The sequence below is a fragment of the Brachionichthys hirsutus genome, chromosome 4, assembly GCF_040956055.1.
Source record: "Brachionichthys hirsutus isolate HB-005 chromosome 4, CSIRO-AGI_Bhir_v1, whole genome shotgun sequence".
Taxonomy (NCBI): Eukaryota; Metazoa; Chordata; class Actinopteri; order Lophiiformes; family Brachionichthyidae; genus Brachionichthys; species Brachionichthys hirsutus.
The window spans coordinates 7,481,701-7,497,733 of record NC_090900.1 but is presented as its reverse complement, the minus strand read 5'-3'; the positions used below and the strand labels follow the sequence as shown (position 1 = coordinate 7,497,733).

Below are 16,033 nucleotides of genomic sequence, written 5' to 3'. Positions count from 1 at the left end.
TGATGCATCTGCTAAACAGCAGGAACTAGAAAACGACAATCAGAGATTGCAGACCTCGCCTCCAATAGACTATTCGATCTTGTGAGACAGCAAACAGGGCTTCTGGATCAGAGGGGCCAAACCTGCTCTAGCTTGCTGCTCCGGAACATACTACAAGACTCCTTCTGGACTCTTTTTCCCATCATGCCATTCGTGTCCCTCCCTCTTAAAGTGGCAGTTTACAGCAGAGGCACGATTCCAGATGTAAAAATAATTCTAGAATCTGGATCCAGATCTGGATCAACGCCATTCTCGGGGAGGACCGAGCCACGGACAGAACCTTGCTTGTGTAAATATTTCAAGTTGATTGGGTTACTAGTTTTTGAGTTATGCGCTCGGACAGACAAACGCACCCAATTGCAATACCCTCGCCTCCTCTTCGGCGAGGGTAAAAATACTGCAGCACTGACTTGAGAACAGGCTTCTGTTGGTCCACTTTCTGCTGCCTCAAGCACTACTTCTGATCACACCCCATTTCAAGAACAACACTCTGATGTGCTCTCATGACAATGACATCTGCATTGTTTGGAAACTGGCATTGACACTTGAGCTGCGCTTTATGCCACACTGTGTTGAGTGTTGGAGCCCACAGACACCCAAACTGGCACATTCAGAGCGCTTTCAACAAAACAGATGGCTCGCATGTTCACTTCTTCAGTTCTGAAACAAATTGCAACAGCGATCTGCTCTCCTCTGCCCTCGCTCTCTCTCTCTCTCTCTCTCTCAGGGTGATGGTAGGAGAACCATGATAATCACTGGCCCTAATATGGGGGGGAAAAGCTCGTACATTCGCCAGGTGGCCCTGATCTGTGTCATGGCTCAGATTGGCTCTTACGTCCCGGCCTCTGAGGCCCGTCTGGGCATGCTGGACGGCGTTTACACCAGGTATGAACACGATCCTACTGAGATCTACATGTGCAATCCCTAAGTTTAATTAAGATGGAATTACAATGCATTTACTGTAAAGCTATGGCCACATGTTTTTACACTGACGAATACTGACTTCAGTATGAAGGCACTTTATGCAAATCCCAACATGACAGCAGCTACAAAAGGCCCGCCCACTTAATTGATTAATTCAGGTGATGTAACTTATTCAGTTCTGAAACAAAGTGTTGCAGCTCTCTCTCTCTCTCTTTGAATAAAAGAACCATAGGCAAATGAATATAAAGTCACCTTTGACATGTGTTCAGCGTTTAAATGTTTTTGAAACATGCCCAAATGATGTACATCGTCCAATCAACAAACAGTTGTGGTGCTTTTGTTGTTTAAGAATTAGCACATCGTTGCTGATGACACATTGTTGGTAGGATTTAATGTGAGCGACTGCCGTCACATGCTTATTTCTTTATTGAGGCCCGGGCTGGTCTAAGAGAACCAATATATAACGTAATTCACCCGGCCTGTTGTCTCCCATCTTTTGTTGCGGCTCTGAGCCGGGCGTAAGAAAATCTATAAATACAAACATAAATCAATAGATGGCAGCTAAATGGTGAAAGACAGGAGAACAGCATGGCTGACATCAAAAACAGCTGAGCGAATAGGAACACCTTGATGTTGCAGTGACCAGTAGTAGCTTTTATCTTACCGCTACTCATTCAGCATTATTATTCTTGAGGTGATACTAAAATCAAGCATCGAAACAAATTAGTATGTCGAATGAAAATGAAGTAATTCTCGTACAAATTGGTATCCTAGCAACAACACAGGCAAAGATGTGATCACAATGACCATCAAATAATTTTCCGGTTGAGCAGCAGATACGTGTCACTTCCTGGCTCCAGGAGAAGGAGAGAACGGAGGAGGGAGGTCAGTGAGCTGAAAGCCCAGTTGGCTCGGCCAAGAGGACCAACCTTCTCAGAGGTGCTGAAGGGCCTGGAAGTCACCTCTACCCTGGACACAGAGAAAGAGGAGTCAGAGCAGGAGATCTGTGGTCCGAAAGCCCTGCTGACTTAGACCAAGCAGGAGAACACAGAGGAGGTGGAGGGTCAGAAGTTCCATCTGGAAACCCTCACAGAGGGTCTGAGGAACGTTCAGACCAGCCTGGAGCAGCAGACTTTCTGCAGCGCTGACCTCCACGCCCAGCTGGCCCTCAGCAAAGGTCTGCAGGGAGATCTGCAGCAAGAGCGCGCCTCCTATGAGGCTCAGCTGGAGGAGCAGAAGGAGGAGATGGAGACTCTGAAGGTTGCTCTGGAAGAGGCTGAGCTTCAGTTTCAAACCAGCTGGTTGAACTGGCAGGAGGAGAGCCTATCTCTAATGAAGTGCTTGGAGGAGTTGAGGCAGGCCACAAAGAAGAAGGTGCAGGAGTCTGAAACTAACCAGTGGAGGGAGGAGAAATTATCTCTCCACCAGGAGATGGCTGGTCCGAAGAACACTCTACTGCAGAAGGAGCGGCAGTGTGAGAACATGGTGAACGCCTTGACATCCCAGTTGGAATACTGGATCAATCATTGATTTAAACCGTTTTAATGTCATAGATTTGTGACAGTCGCTTGTTGTGTGCTTTGTTTAAACCCCTTCATCACATCATACCTCAATATCGCAACATAAGCTAACGCAAAGGTCCCGGAACACAACATCAATATTCACCTCATGCTGCGTCATGAGAGGCCTGTCCGCTCCGACGTCAGGAGGAGGATGAGCTGCAACTAATACAGAGCAGCAGTCGTGTGATAGAAAGTAATGTTGGCTTCATTCTGCTGCTCCTCCTGTGGTTTGTTGCTCTTGTGTCCAGATGAGAGGGTGAATATACACGGATTCGCGTGAATTACTTGAGAGCGGCACGAACAAAATCAAATGATTCGCAGGGACACTTGCATGAATTACGTTAACAGGAGAGACGACCTGTAGACAAAAGAAAAACTTCCTTTTCCCCACTAACAGTTGTTTGACATTCTCAAGTTTGTTTCTAAGATGATGATGGAGGAGATGAACGGAATTGTTTCATAATGCTGGGCTGTATTGTTCCGTGATGGTTCGGTACGACATGTTTCTCTGAGGAACCCGCAGGCAGCAAGGCTCTGTTGGAGACAATCTTTTTTTCTCTGGGGATATGATTATTCTCATTATGATGAGAGTAGCAGTAAGATGTACATGTTGCTTCCAGGCCTGACTATATTAGCGTGGAACAAAAGACGATATAAAGTGTATTCTCAGTCGTTCTGCCTCTGCTGCACTGTGGGATTAGACCTAATGACTTGCAGATGCTTGTAATTGTCTTTTTTTGTGGGTTTAAGAAGGTTCTTATGCATTAACCCAGTGGGAGTCAGAGAGTTGTCAGCAGATAGTGTGTGTGTACTTCATCCTTGAGGCAAGCAGCTGCAGATAGTTCTGGTTTTAGCTTTTTAGATTTTAGTGTGATGAGGGGATTTCTGGCCGGCCTTTGTGAGTAGAGGTCTTAAGTATTTGGGGTCAGGACTATTCGGTAGATTTAAGTGGATATATGTACAAATCTAAACATAAAACTTGCAGATCACATGTTTTGTCATCCTATAAATTGAAAACAAGACTAAAGCAATACTTTAAACTAATGATAAAGTAAAAATGTTAAGGCTTTGCTGTTTGGTTTTGTACTTCATTACTTAATACTGTATTTGCTTCCTTGCTATTTAATACAAATGCTTAGAATATAAATACATTTTTCATGTTAGAAATTATTAAGGGTTATCGTAAATTAAGTGGGTGTAAAGTTAGATTTAAAAACAGCATCAATTAAACACTGCAGTTTGTTTTGCTTAAGTGTTTATGCCAGTCTCAGTCTTTCTTTGCTACTGAATGTTACATCCTGAAGTAAATCTGTTCATAATAAGGCTTCAATCAATTCCCAACGCTGTGTCAAACACAACAGACACAGCTTTGAACGTTGCTTCATCTTGTGTGTTTGTGTGTGTGATGTTTATTTTGTGGGTGAGAAAGAGACTAGTGAGATTTACTCGCATGTATTACTTTGAGGGTTAAGGGTAATGAAATGGTGTTGGGATATTCAGTGATCTGGATGATTGATCATCAATGTGAATAAAGTGACTAATCTGGATATAGTTTCAGGTGTTAAATCATCTCACAGTGTTGGTTTTATTTTCCTGCCCATTCGACTGTGTTGCATCATTTTCTCATGCACGATTCTGAGTCCCGGTATGTTCTTTCACATATTTCATTACATATAGAACTCTGTGTGTGTGTGTGTGTGTGTTTATGCTTCCTGGTGGATGAAAGATGCCACTGTGTGTATTTTAGCATTTGTATTGAGTCCTGAAGGTTGTAGAGCACACCCGTTGTTATGGAAACAGCAATAGAAGCAGGTTTTAAAACTGTGTTTTGAACTTGACTGCCAGTCATTTATAGTGATTATATCCCATTTTACAAAGGTCTTACACAAGCCCATGCCTTCCAAGAATATGCAGTTATTTTTTGAGGTAATGGGAGGGGGGTCAGAAAAGTGGACAAGACGCTTGGAGAGGGGAGCTAGTTTTTTAGCAGTGAAACACTCTCATCGTCACCTTAGTGGGTGTTGTGTTATGTGAAACATCAGATGTTTTGGACCTTTAGTATTCAGTAGTATCTCGACAGTACACCGTTTACAATGGCTGGATGCAATCGGAAAAACTACATCGATAAGTCCAGTCTGGACAGGATTTATTTGAATTTCCTTTAAATGAAAGTGTTAGGGTTAGAACCTCTGATGTCCATGTAAGATGAGGAGAGAAAAAATAAACATACATTTGAAATCACTCATCTTTAGAGGGGCAACAAAGGGAAAACACACTATCAAAAAATAACTGATACTGCAAATCAGATACAGCCCCAAGCACCCAGTATGCCACAAAAACAATGAATTAGGCAAGGCAAGTTTATTTGTATAGCACAATTCATACACCAGGGAAATTGAATGTACTGTGCAATGGCAAAGAAATACTGTACATTCAGCATAGAACTTAAAAAAATAATTGTAAATATGATTCAAAGGTAGTTACTAAAATCATAGAAATAAAACGTAGTTTAAGCAATAAAAGTCAAGAAAATAGATTGAGCTTCTATGAAGCATCCATCATATTGAGCCAATAAGTCCTGCAAATTTGGTAATTCTAAAAAATAACAGCTATTATTTATACAGAAACAACTTAAAATGTGTCTAGACAGTGGAACCTCGGTTCTCGGTAGTTGAACAACTCGTTTTCGACCCCAAAAAAATGGAGTTTAAAATGCGTCGGAGGTTGAACAGATTTTAGGAGTTTGAGTGGAGCCGAGGTGAACCGAAGACTCGCTAGCGAAGGCGGAGTCTACCCGAGTAGGTTCAGTTTAAGTCAACCTGCAATAGGAGAAAGATGATGCTAATATTTCGCTTCGTGTGCATCTTTTTTAACATTTATACTTTCAAGCTCTTATCCAGCGAGAACAACTGTTGAATTACAGAACGAAATAATCGTCAAATATGAAAATAGCACCCGTGTCTCGGATCTTACGATTTCGACTTTTCTTGAGAAAGCTGAGCGAAAGAGAAGGGTATAAAACCCAGAAGGACATTTACCCAGTCACTTTATGGAAGGGAATCGGAATGCACTTTGTCATGGACAGCACAGTGCAAGTACGGTACATCGAAATGACATTCGATGAGTGAGCAATCTCTCTTTCTGCAGAGCAGCGGGATGACGCTAAATTATATTTTCAGAAACGTTTTGCTTGGCGAGAGAGAGGCGAGCAGCAGGACACCCAGCTGGTTGAACGTAGCTGTACTTCTGCTGTGCATCCTTTCATGGTGGACAGAAAGGGTGTGTGAACAACACTCTTTTGTGCGACTCTGCCACTCCTTCCTGCCAAGCAGAATAGATTGGACTACCTGTGATCCAGACAGAGTTGTGTTTTTATAAGATGAGTCATTGCGTTGTCTGTTTAAGAACATCAGAGGAGCTCTTTAAAAAGATAGCCATCATTTTGAAATTATATCTTTGTAATCGATAAATCTATATTGACTTGGATGTGCATTAAACCCATGACTCCCTCAGTCATGGGTTTAATGCTTATATGTTTAAGACACAGAACTCGATTAGCATGCAGCCTCCACATTCTCATGAATTGGGAATGGTTTTGAAGGTCATGTGACCACTAATGATGGGTGGGTAGGTCGGGTCAGAAAAATACAAATACAATTCCAGCAAATGAATAAAGATACATTAAAATGGGTGCTTCTGCCCATTGGAGACGGTCTTTATTGTTATTTATTATTAATATTTTTTTCAGAAACAAATTTTATTCTCTTTGCTCTGGAGAGCTTTCTTTTGTCTTGTGTGAAGCTCATAATAACAACTTTTAATTTTTAAATATTTGATTCTGTGTCAGAACTGTGGTGCGAAAGGAAATATTAAAGAAAGCATGAAGCTGCTTCTTTCATCATTAAAGCAAATAGTCAAAGAAAACACTCATCCTGTATCTCAGCGCTTTGGTCTGTGCTGGATCCTGCCCTTCTCATTGAGCGTGACCAAATTGTAAATGCCTAAAGTTTTGGCTTTACTTCCAGATCAGTAATTCAAACCAAGCTACGGAACAAAGGAAGTAAGTATATACCCCCCAGGGAAGCCCGAAGGCGGGTGTGTGTGTGAGGGGGGGGGGGGGGGGGGGTTATGCGCCCCAGCAGGACAGATTCAAGGTTAACCATCAATAGCAATGGACGTTTACGAGTAGAGAGTGCTTGTATGGAAAAAAAATCCTTCCAAGGACGAGAAGGGCCACCGAGCAAGGATGTAAGCCTCCAAATAGTGCAGACAGTCCCTTTGACTCTTCAGAGGGGAAGGATAAGAAGGCCCCAGGCAACGTTAAAATGGAATGTTGAGAGGGGGCTTCAAACTATGACGACCAGCATGTCTGCTGAGCGGTTTGGTGTTGAGGAAGAAAGGGGAGCCAAGCTAGTATAGTAAGGCCGAGAGTTTTAGACTCTGATGACAGACGTACAATGACGGGATAAAATGAGACTCGGTCAGCCGTAACTCCTCCACACTGACATGCTTCATTTTCTTCTGTTCCATCAAGTACTTCACACCAAACCTTTTTCCTTTCTGCTGTCTTTGTCTTTCGTTGCGAAGTCATTCTGCTGCGGGAAGAGACTCAGCAGGTTTACTGGACTTGAAACGCTCCATTTGTCTGTCTGTGGGTGGTTTCAGAAAAATTGAAGAATAACTCCAGTTAGTTGATGATTTCAATGGCTTCAACCTTTAAGAGTGACGCATTTTGAGACTCATTCTCGATCTGAATTTGTTCTTAAATATGTTCATTGGCATACTACTGCTTGTAGTACTACTGCTTGTAGTATGCCAATGATCTAAATGTTGTTGTCTCAAAAAAATATTCATCAATTTGATTTCATCTTAATGTTTTCAATATCTGACCCCTTTCCTATTTTCTGATTGGATGCCAGGATGGGAGCCTCAGACAACATTTACAAAGGGTGCAGCACGTTCATGGAGGAGCTGACGGAAGCGTCTGATATCATTTCCCACGCAACGGAACGCTCTTTGGTTATCCTTGACGAACTGGGGCGGGGGACAAGCACACATGATGGCATTGCCATCGCTTATGCCACCCTGGAGTACTTCATCAGAGAGGTGAGTCTACGTGAATCGACATCATCTATTGATAAGATGGGAATAAAAGAGATTTGACTATTTAAAGAGAAGGGAGGCACTGATGAGACTTTCAGTCTTGCTTGATGCTGAAATCGATGCCATCATAAACCGTAAATATATTTTCTTTGCTGAATCCAGCAATGCTTAAAGGCAAACCAATGGAGTCAAGGCCTTTAGCTAACAGATATAGCGTATTTGTATGTCAATGTGCGATCATGCATGTGCATGTGCACTCGGCAGGCCACAGGGACCAGTTTTATACTACAATGTTAAAATACTGTTGAGCTGCAATGGAAAATACAGATGCCTCGATACCTGTTTGTTCAGTCCTAATATGTTGATGGCAGATTGTCCGTTTCCCACATTTGCATTGTATATAGCCATAATGTGTCCACATTTATTAATGATATGTTTCCTGTTTAACCTCGTCAGCTGTCTTTAAATCCTCTTTATGGAAAGCACAGAGGTCCAAGTTTAGCCAGCAGTTGAGGCCAGACGCAATACAGGATCTGGTGCAGAGGTTTGATGAATAGAAGAGACCAACATGGAGGTGTGTGTGGCTTCCCAGCTCTGAGTAGGAGTCGTTGTTCCTTTGAGAGTGAGAGACTCGCAGTGTTTGTGTGTGTGTGTGTGTGTGTGTGTGTGTGTGAGAGAGAGAGAGAGAGAGAGCGAGGGTTCAGATGGGATTATGCAAACTGGCAGTCAGGAGCCCTTCTCGTGTTATGCAATGTTGTGTGTTGTTTTTGACAGGCCACATCAGTGGTACCCTGACAGAATGAGAGAGGTGATGTTAGTCATTGTACCCCCATGGATGTACAATCAGCATGTTTGATTAGCTTTAGTGTCTGACCACATCTGTATCGGTCACACGTGGCTCAAATCTTTCTGGGTAATTGTAAATACATAAAAATAATATTAGTATTATTATGAGCCATCAAAGGTTGAATTCTCTTTAGGACACCGTCATGCAGAAACAAAAGTGCAAACATAATTTATCACACTTTATGTCAAAGATGTTTTCAATTACATGTGAAATAAGGAAAAATGTCATGCATTGTCAGTGTGCGGGGTACTGATTGTTTGGGTATGGATCGCTTTTCACATGTTTTCCACCTCTGTTTGCTGCCTGAAAGCCATTTACCTGAAAGCCGCCTGCCTCCTTCAACTGACCAGTGACCCCCACATTTTCTCCCAGCCAGTTCGACCTTGAGATGCACCCCTTCTTAACATTAATGGACTTTTGTCACACACATTGCCTCTACAAAATAAAACAAAGAATAATTGCCCAAAAATATAATGGAAAGAGTTTACCTCATTTTCTTGCCTAAGACTGCACATGGGAAATGTAAAGTTTCATAAAAAGAAAAGTACATTTTTTGAGTTGTGTCCCAGAAACTATAATCTAAAATCACGCTTGCAGGATGAACCTGAGTTCAACTTTTTTTTTTTTTTTTTTTTTTGAACTTTATTCACAGAAAAAACAAACAAAACGAAACAACAAGTACAAATAATAATAATAATAATAATAATAAATTTAAAAATAAATAAATAAATAAATAACAAAAAACAAACAAACAAACAAAAAAAAAAATGCTACTACAAACAGCGTTCTGAGACCGGGCATTACACAACATAAATGAATTACCATTGCAATAACTTAAAATGAAGGCTGATTTGTGACATTGAGAAAATTCTTAATTAAATCCCATTTTCTTTCAAAGACAGGTGTTTGTAACCGTAATTGTGCAGTCAATTGTTCAATAGAGTATACTTGTCTTATTTTTTGTAACCATTGTGCTATTGTAGGTGGTTCAGGTTTCATCCAGCAGATTGTTAAAATTTTCCTTGCAGTCATTAGCAAGAGATGGAGTGTAAATTTTTGATCCTGGGATAAACTGTCTGGGAAAATGTCCAGCAAGAAAACCAAAGGGTCCATCGAAAGATTGATTTTAATTACTGTTCTCAATGTAAATTGAACCTTTTCCCAGAAATTAAGAATAATAGGACAGTCCCAAAAGATGTGTGTTTGGTCTCCCACAAGTCCACAGTTTCTCCAGCATTTGTCAGTTGTGCTACATTTGATGAGGAAAGATTTTAAAGGTGTTGTGAAGAATCTCATTTTCATCTTCCAATCAAATTCTTTCCAAACCTGACTACCCACCCCCCTGTGACAGCCAGAACAAATACTTTGCCAAACCTCGTCTAATGTGACATTTAACTCCAATTCCCATTGTTGTTTAATATGTTGAGTATTGTCCATGGTATCAATCAGCAGCTGTTGGTAAATCAATGACACTTGTTTTTTCATTACTCCACCCTTTTCCACCAGATTTATAAAATGTTTCTCTATGTTTGTTGGTTCTCTTACAATATCTTCCCAGTCAGAATGTTTTGTGATATAACTTCTTATCTGCAGGTACATGTACAAATCACTTGATGGCAAATCAAATTTACTTCCTAGTTGGGCAAAAGTTTTAAATACATTTCCTTCAAACAGTTGATTCACTGTGATGAGCCCCCTCTCAGCCCATCTCCCAAATCCGCCATCTGATAAAGAAGGGAGAAACTCAATGTTTCTATTTATAGCCATTGCTCGGGATAAGACAGCCTTCCCCTTCAGAGTTCAACTTTTTGCCATGCAAAAGGACAAATATCCCCACATAGGAAAAGCCACCACTTTTGTACTTTGTTGGTGTGTGCAGAAGGTTTTTTTTTGTGGGAAAGAACATAAACTAGTTTTTGAGTTGTGCTCCAGAAAGGAAACATGATGGCCTGGCAGACAGATGGAGCCCATTCCTGTACAGCGATATCAACAAGTAGCCCTGATGCAATGCTGTCCTTTGTGCGCTTCAGGCTGCAGCTTTTGTGGGAAGGCTTTATCACATCAGATGATCCGTGCTGACCTTATGAAGCTCATATTAAATCTTTGACCTTTGCAACCCCCCCCCCCCACCAGCTATCGTGGCTAAGCACATGACCATCCGTTACGGTTACGGTAACTAACTACACAACGGCGAATCCTGAATTGGCACAGTAGGCCCAACAACAGAGACCGACAATAGCTTTGTGGAGTTAAACCGTTAAACAATCTTACTCTACTACCACCCGCTGGATAATCGGAGCTTAGATGCTATATCCAATCAATGAAAGCTGGTATTCTGGTATTTGTTTACCTTTAAGACCTTGATTTTAAGTAGAAGCTCCAATTTGCCCCGGGTTACCCCTGTTTAAATATAGACGAATAAACATTTATGTTTGAAAAACCGTTTCCAGGTTTCATGTTTTGCCTGTTCCGCATTAATCTTTGGACAGAATCTCGGGGTTATGTAATTCTGCTGGAAACCATAGAATGAAAATGTGCACGTAGCAGCTAATGCAGCAGGGAGCTGCTTTTGGCATGAGGAGGTAGCTCTCCAAGTACTTGCTGTATAACGCCATTGATTAGTTTGAAAAGCCTTGCTGTTAAAGGAAAAGGGAGACGTTATTCTTCCTCAGCGCAGACAGACCTGCAGTCTTTCAAGCCCACTCCTCTTCCTTCTCCTCATCCTCCGCCTCTTCTGCCACATCCTCACTCGACTCAACGGTTCACGTCAAAAGTCAGTCGACTCCTCCTTTGACTCGGTTGTCATGGTGACTCACCTTTCCCTATCTCCGGCACTCACCTGAGCGGCAGTTAAGAATGTTGATGGGTTTCGTAAGGCCACTCATTTAAAGAGACGACCTTGAGCAGAAAGAGACAAACAGAAATGCGGAGGAGAGCGGCTCACTAAAATAAGAAGTTGCTGGGTTTTATGCATTTAGTTGCTTCAGTATGTGTCCACGTAATTTAATTCCTTTTTCCTTCTTATCCTCGTCTTTGGCCGTTACTCCCAGACTTTCGGGTGATGGCACTGGCATTGTAAAAGTATACCAAATCAGCAGGTAGCTTTGGCCCCGACTTTACCCTTGAACTCACAGCTGAACTAGAGCTCACTAAAGCTCACGTTTGGCTGCACACTGAGTGAGTTTTCATCATCACTGATCTGTTACTGACGCACAAAGCTCTGCACCTACATGGTGCTCATACGCAATATATAGTGCATGACATGTGGGCTGGGACCCCAGAACAATTTGAAAATGACATATAATACAAGCAATAACAACTTAAAGGAATATTTCTCTCCCATTAAAGTACAAAATAACTTAGCATATATAATATAGCAATAATAGCAAATGTTCACACTGCAACACTGAGCAATAATGAAAAACAATTGTTGACTAAAGTCACTATTGTGTGTGAACTGTTATGTTAAATGTTCTTTATTCACTCTACTTTATGTGACTGCAAATGAGTTCAGATCTAAATTTCATGAAGCTGTTGGACTTGCATCCCCTCTGAAGAGGAGGCTCAAAAAAATGCTATCTTCTTTGGTCAGATGACAAATCCAACCTAGATTATTTCCTCCTCTGTGATGGTAGCAGAAGTACAGTAGCAACAGCTGAACCTCACATCGGAATGAACTCGAGGTGAGCGTGACTGTTTGATGATGTGTTTGTGTGTCCTGCTCAAACCTGAAGCCTTTTTAAGTAGAAAATGAAGCCCAAATGTTTTTGTTTTTTCTTCGCTTGCTTTTTCACCATGTTAGTCCATTCTATACAAAGCGCTGCCAGAAGCATACAGCATGTTAGATGTCGCACCAGAGGCTGAGGCTGCTCTGTTATTGATCACAGCTCATATTGTTGTTCAAAGTAAACACAATAGGCACTGATGGCGGCCGCTGCAATGCAGCTGTGTTAATAAGGCAGGTGATGAATGGATCAGCATCGATGCCGCACAGTGTGAAAGACTGTTCCTGGTTGATAACGTATCCGGGCACTAAATTGTAACCTGCACACAGACAATGCATACAATACTGTGACATTGTTACTTTTTTCATTTGTATTTGTTAAAGTAAAAGCATATAATAAACAGGTTTGCCTTATTTTTACTAACATTTTTACCCACATGTTTGCTTTATCCAACACAAATTCCAGCCGTTTTATGCATTTCCTGTTGCTGCATTGCACCTCTGTGAAGTTAAAAACAAATTACTCTACTGCACCAAGTTAAAATTATATTAATTAAATACATGTTTAACATTATGTTGTTGTTATTCTTGAATTTAAAGAAAAGGAGAACCCATCGTGTATATTCTGATTGCCATGTCTGTCAAGCGTTTCCTACGTCTGTCTTTTCTTTTCTTTTCTTTTTTCATTAAAAATAAATCATCTTGGAAGGCTGGCAGATTTAAAATCTGAGATCACGCTACTTTTGCATTGATTGCTTCCCTGAAAATCATCAGTTAACTTGAAGCTGATGCTCATTAATATATTTGAATGAATAATGGTTCAAATAAGTGGGTGATGTTTGATGTGGTTAAACCTCTAGTGAATTCTGTTCCACAAGACTCGTCTGAGTGTTTAAGGTTCTAGTTGTTTTAGCTCATTATTTGGATTCCTGTTTATTCTCTCATGCTGCACTTGATGTCTATTAATCAATGGAGAACCTTTGCCAAACTTTATATGCATCACGAAACGGCAGATAGACCGTCAGTAGCTGCCTCATGATCACAGTGAAGCTTTTAAAAGCTGTGCAGACACTTTATCTCAGGAGTGGATGGAGATTTAAACAGAAGAGTAATTATGGATGAAACAGAACCTCCAAATGAAGGCCTCAATGTTGTGTTGGATTCAAGTCACCAAACATTTACAAGGTTTAGGACAAACAAGCGTAAGGTTCCACAACTTTAAAGAATGTCTTTAAATTACATTTTCATTCACATCAACTGTGGCATCCGGTTGTAATGGATCTTTGAATGAGCTAATTGTTTGGACTTTTTTTTTTGACAATGGTAATGATTAGTCAAATTGCCGCTTATTGATTTTATTGTTATTGACTGTTAATTGTATCAGATCTTCAAGCACTGCAGGGCAGTTCTGGCCGTTGGTCCCCTGGGGGGGGGGGTCTGGTAATGAGCTGCCATTAGTGTCTAATCCGACCATTATCTGGCCTGTGGCCTCCATCTGCCACACGCTGTTGGATTTGACCTGCCAGTGTAGGTGGACAGGATCGACTGAAGTAGCTGTTGTGTGTCAGAGTGAGTGTGATCATATTTTAGGCGGTGTGTGAGGCGGTAATTCTAGTCCTCTTCGTTTGCGGTACCCGGCTGCAGGGATGGCATTCCTGCTCACAGTGATGCTGTTTTGTGAGTTCAATGATTGCACAGTTTCCATTGACGCCTGACACTGTTCGTATAATTCCCAATCCGTAACAATTTGACTTGAGGTATTAAAGGCTAAAGGGGTTCCAGGGGTCCTGTGTGCTAGAATGTAACCCGTATTCACTCTGCCCCTGTCGTAGGTGAAAGCCCTCACGCTGTTTGTCACCCATTACCCCCCTCTGTGTGACTTGGAGCGGGTGTATCCTGAGCATGTGTCCAACTACCACATGGCTTTCCTTCTCAATGAGCCTGACATCGCCACTGACGCGGAAGGTATGTGCGCTTTTTTGTGTGTGTGTGTGTGTGTGTGCATATGAAAATACTGTGGGTGTTGCTCCTGCAGGTTTTGTGTAAAATCACTTCAGTAACTTCTGGGTCATTATCACTTTGATGTTGACAGATGGCGAGGCTCAGCCCGAGTTCATCACGTTCCTCTACCAGTTAACAGAAGGAGCTGCTGGGCGGAGCTACGGTCTAAATGTCGCCCGTTTGGCTGACATACCTGATTCTATACTACACACAGCTGCATGCAAAGCCCGAGAGCTGGAGTGCACGGTCAACGCCAGGAGGTAATTTAGTTTGCACGATGTGTTTAGGATCCACAGTGTTTGGCTTTGAGTCATTTAAGGACTAAATGTTATGATCTCCATTCCTTTGCTGCTTTGATTTTTTACATTGAAATGTGTTTCTTAATGTCCTTCAGCTTTCTGCAAGTTGAATACTAAACCCTGCAGGAATATCTCCCGTCTTCCCATTCTTTTAAAAAGATGCGTGAACATTGTTCAGCACAAAGTGGCGAAAGACTTTACACCGAAATTAACTTGAGTTCATTCTTGTGCAAACACATCCGAACCAGAAAATGCACCAATGTTCAAATGGATGCATTCATTTCCTACTCGTGGCTGTCAGTTGAAATCAGAGGCTTTGTAAAGTACTCTGAGGTGGTGAGTTTCCTTTTAGTGCCGTTGTATGTGGTGCACTTTTGCAACCGGACATGCTTTTTTTTCAATAACTGAATAAATTATGTATAAAAGAATCATTATGTTAAGTGCGGTCCGGTCACACACCATCACCAAAGTGGGCCTAAGCTTTTATGAGCGATGCCGTTCAGGTACAGTATTTCAATGATTTTGAGACTGCAGTCAATTAAAAGTAGGAAAAGTGAATGTGTGATTTGCTCTAGCAGATTATAAAGACAACAGGTTTTTTTTTTACAGTCTGTAACAGACAGCCTTCTGGGAGTTGAATGTTGTGTGGCTTCTCCTAAAGTGAAGTCACCATATGAAATGTCACCTAACTCTAAGAATGTAATCCCTCCTATATGAAGCAGGGCTGACACACAATATTAAGTCACAGTGAAGCTGCGCTGCGCACAAGAGATTAATAGCAGGGGTTTTATTGTACTCTGACACAGCTGTGTGTCGGAGTAAAATTTACTCAGACTCCACACAAGTCAGACTAAAGATTTATACTAATTGTATATGCCATACGTTGTTTAAGCAATATTTGTGTCTTTGTCCCTATTTTTCCAGGAAGAGTAAGAAACTTCTGTCAGATCTCTGTAGCATCTCGGACAGATCGACTCTGATGGAGTGGCTTCAAGCACGTTCCTGAATCCTCTCAAAATCATGCAAAAGCATCTCAGGATCTCTTTATCACCATCATTTGCTGCACAGAATTGTCGTAAATCACTTAATACAGACTGATCAATATTTTGTCTACCAGAATAAATATGTGTCTGTATTTTTGTGATAAAATAAATAAAATAATAAAGTTGTCAGTTTTATGCATTATAAACTGAACTGAAGCAATTCAAGAAGTAAACATGGATATAACAGTACCAGAGACTTTGTCTTTTTTTTATTGCACTTGGTCTGTCCATGTTTGGGACCAACATCACACACAGTGTGGTGACAAGTTTTAAGCCAGTACTTCTAAATTGTTTTGTGTTAGTTTGTCTTAAGCCCCCTCACCCTCCGCCACGATCATAAATAGTATAATTTGTCTATAGAATTTGTACAAATATCCTTATTAACATGAAGGAAAACTAAGAAAAAAGACATAGATATGCTTAAAACAAAGAATAACTTTATTAACGTTTTAAAGCAAAAAAAGATTTAAAGTGCATCAATTTGGCTTAAA

General features: G+C 41.1%; 1 protein-coding gene across 1 annotated transcript in view; it reads left to right on the top strand.

The window, feature by feature from the left end:
* msh3 (mutS homolog 3 (E. coli)) overlaps positions 1-15,723 on the top strand; it is a 31,208-nt gene extending 15,485 nt beyond the window's left edge. Inside the window, exons 20-24 of the mRNA XM_068760833.1 lie at positions 767-924; positions 7,445-7,631; positions 14,032-14,164; positions 14,292-14,460; positions 15,424-15,723. Coding sequence (XP_068616934.1) covers positions 767-924; positions 7,445-7,631; positions 14,032-14,164; positions 14,292-14,460; positions 15,424-15,505 — 729 coding nt within the window. The 3' untranslated portion in view covers positions 15,506-15,723. The remainder of the gene's footprint in view (positions 1-766; positions 925-7,444; positions 7,632-14,031; positions 14,165-14,291; positions 14,461-15,423) is intronic.
* The last annotated feature ends 310 nt before the right edge of the window (positions 15,724-16,033 follow it).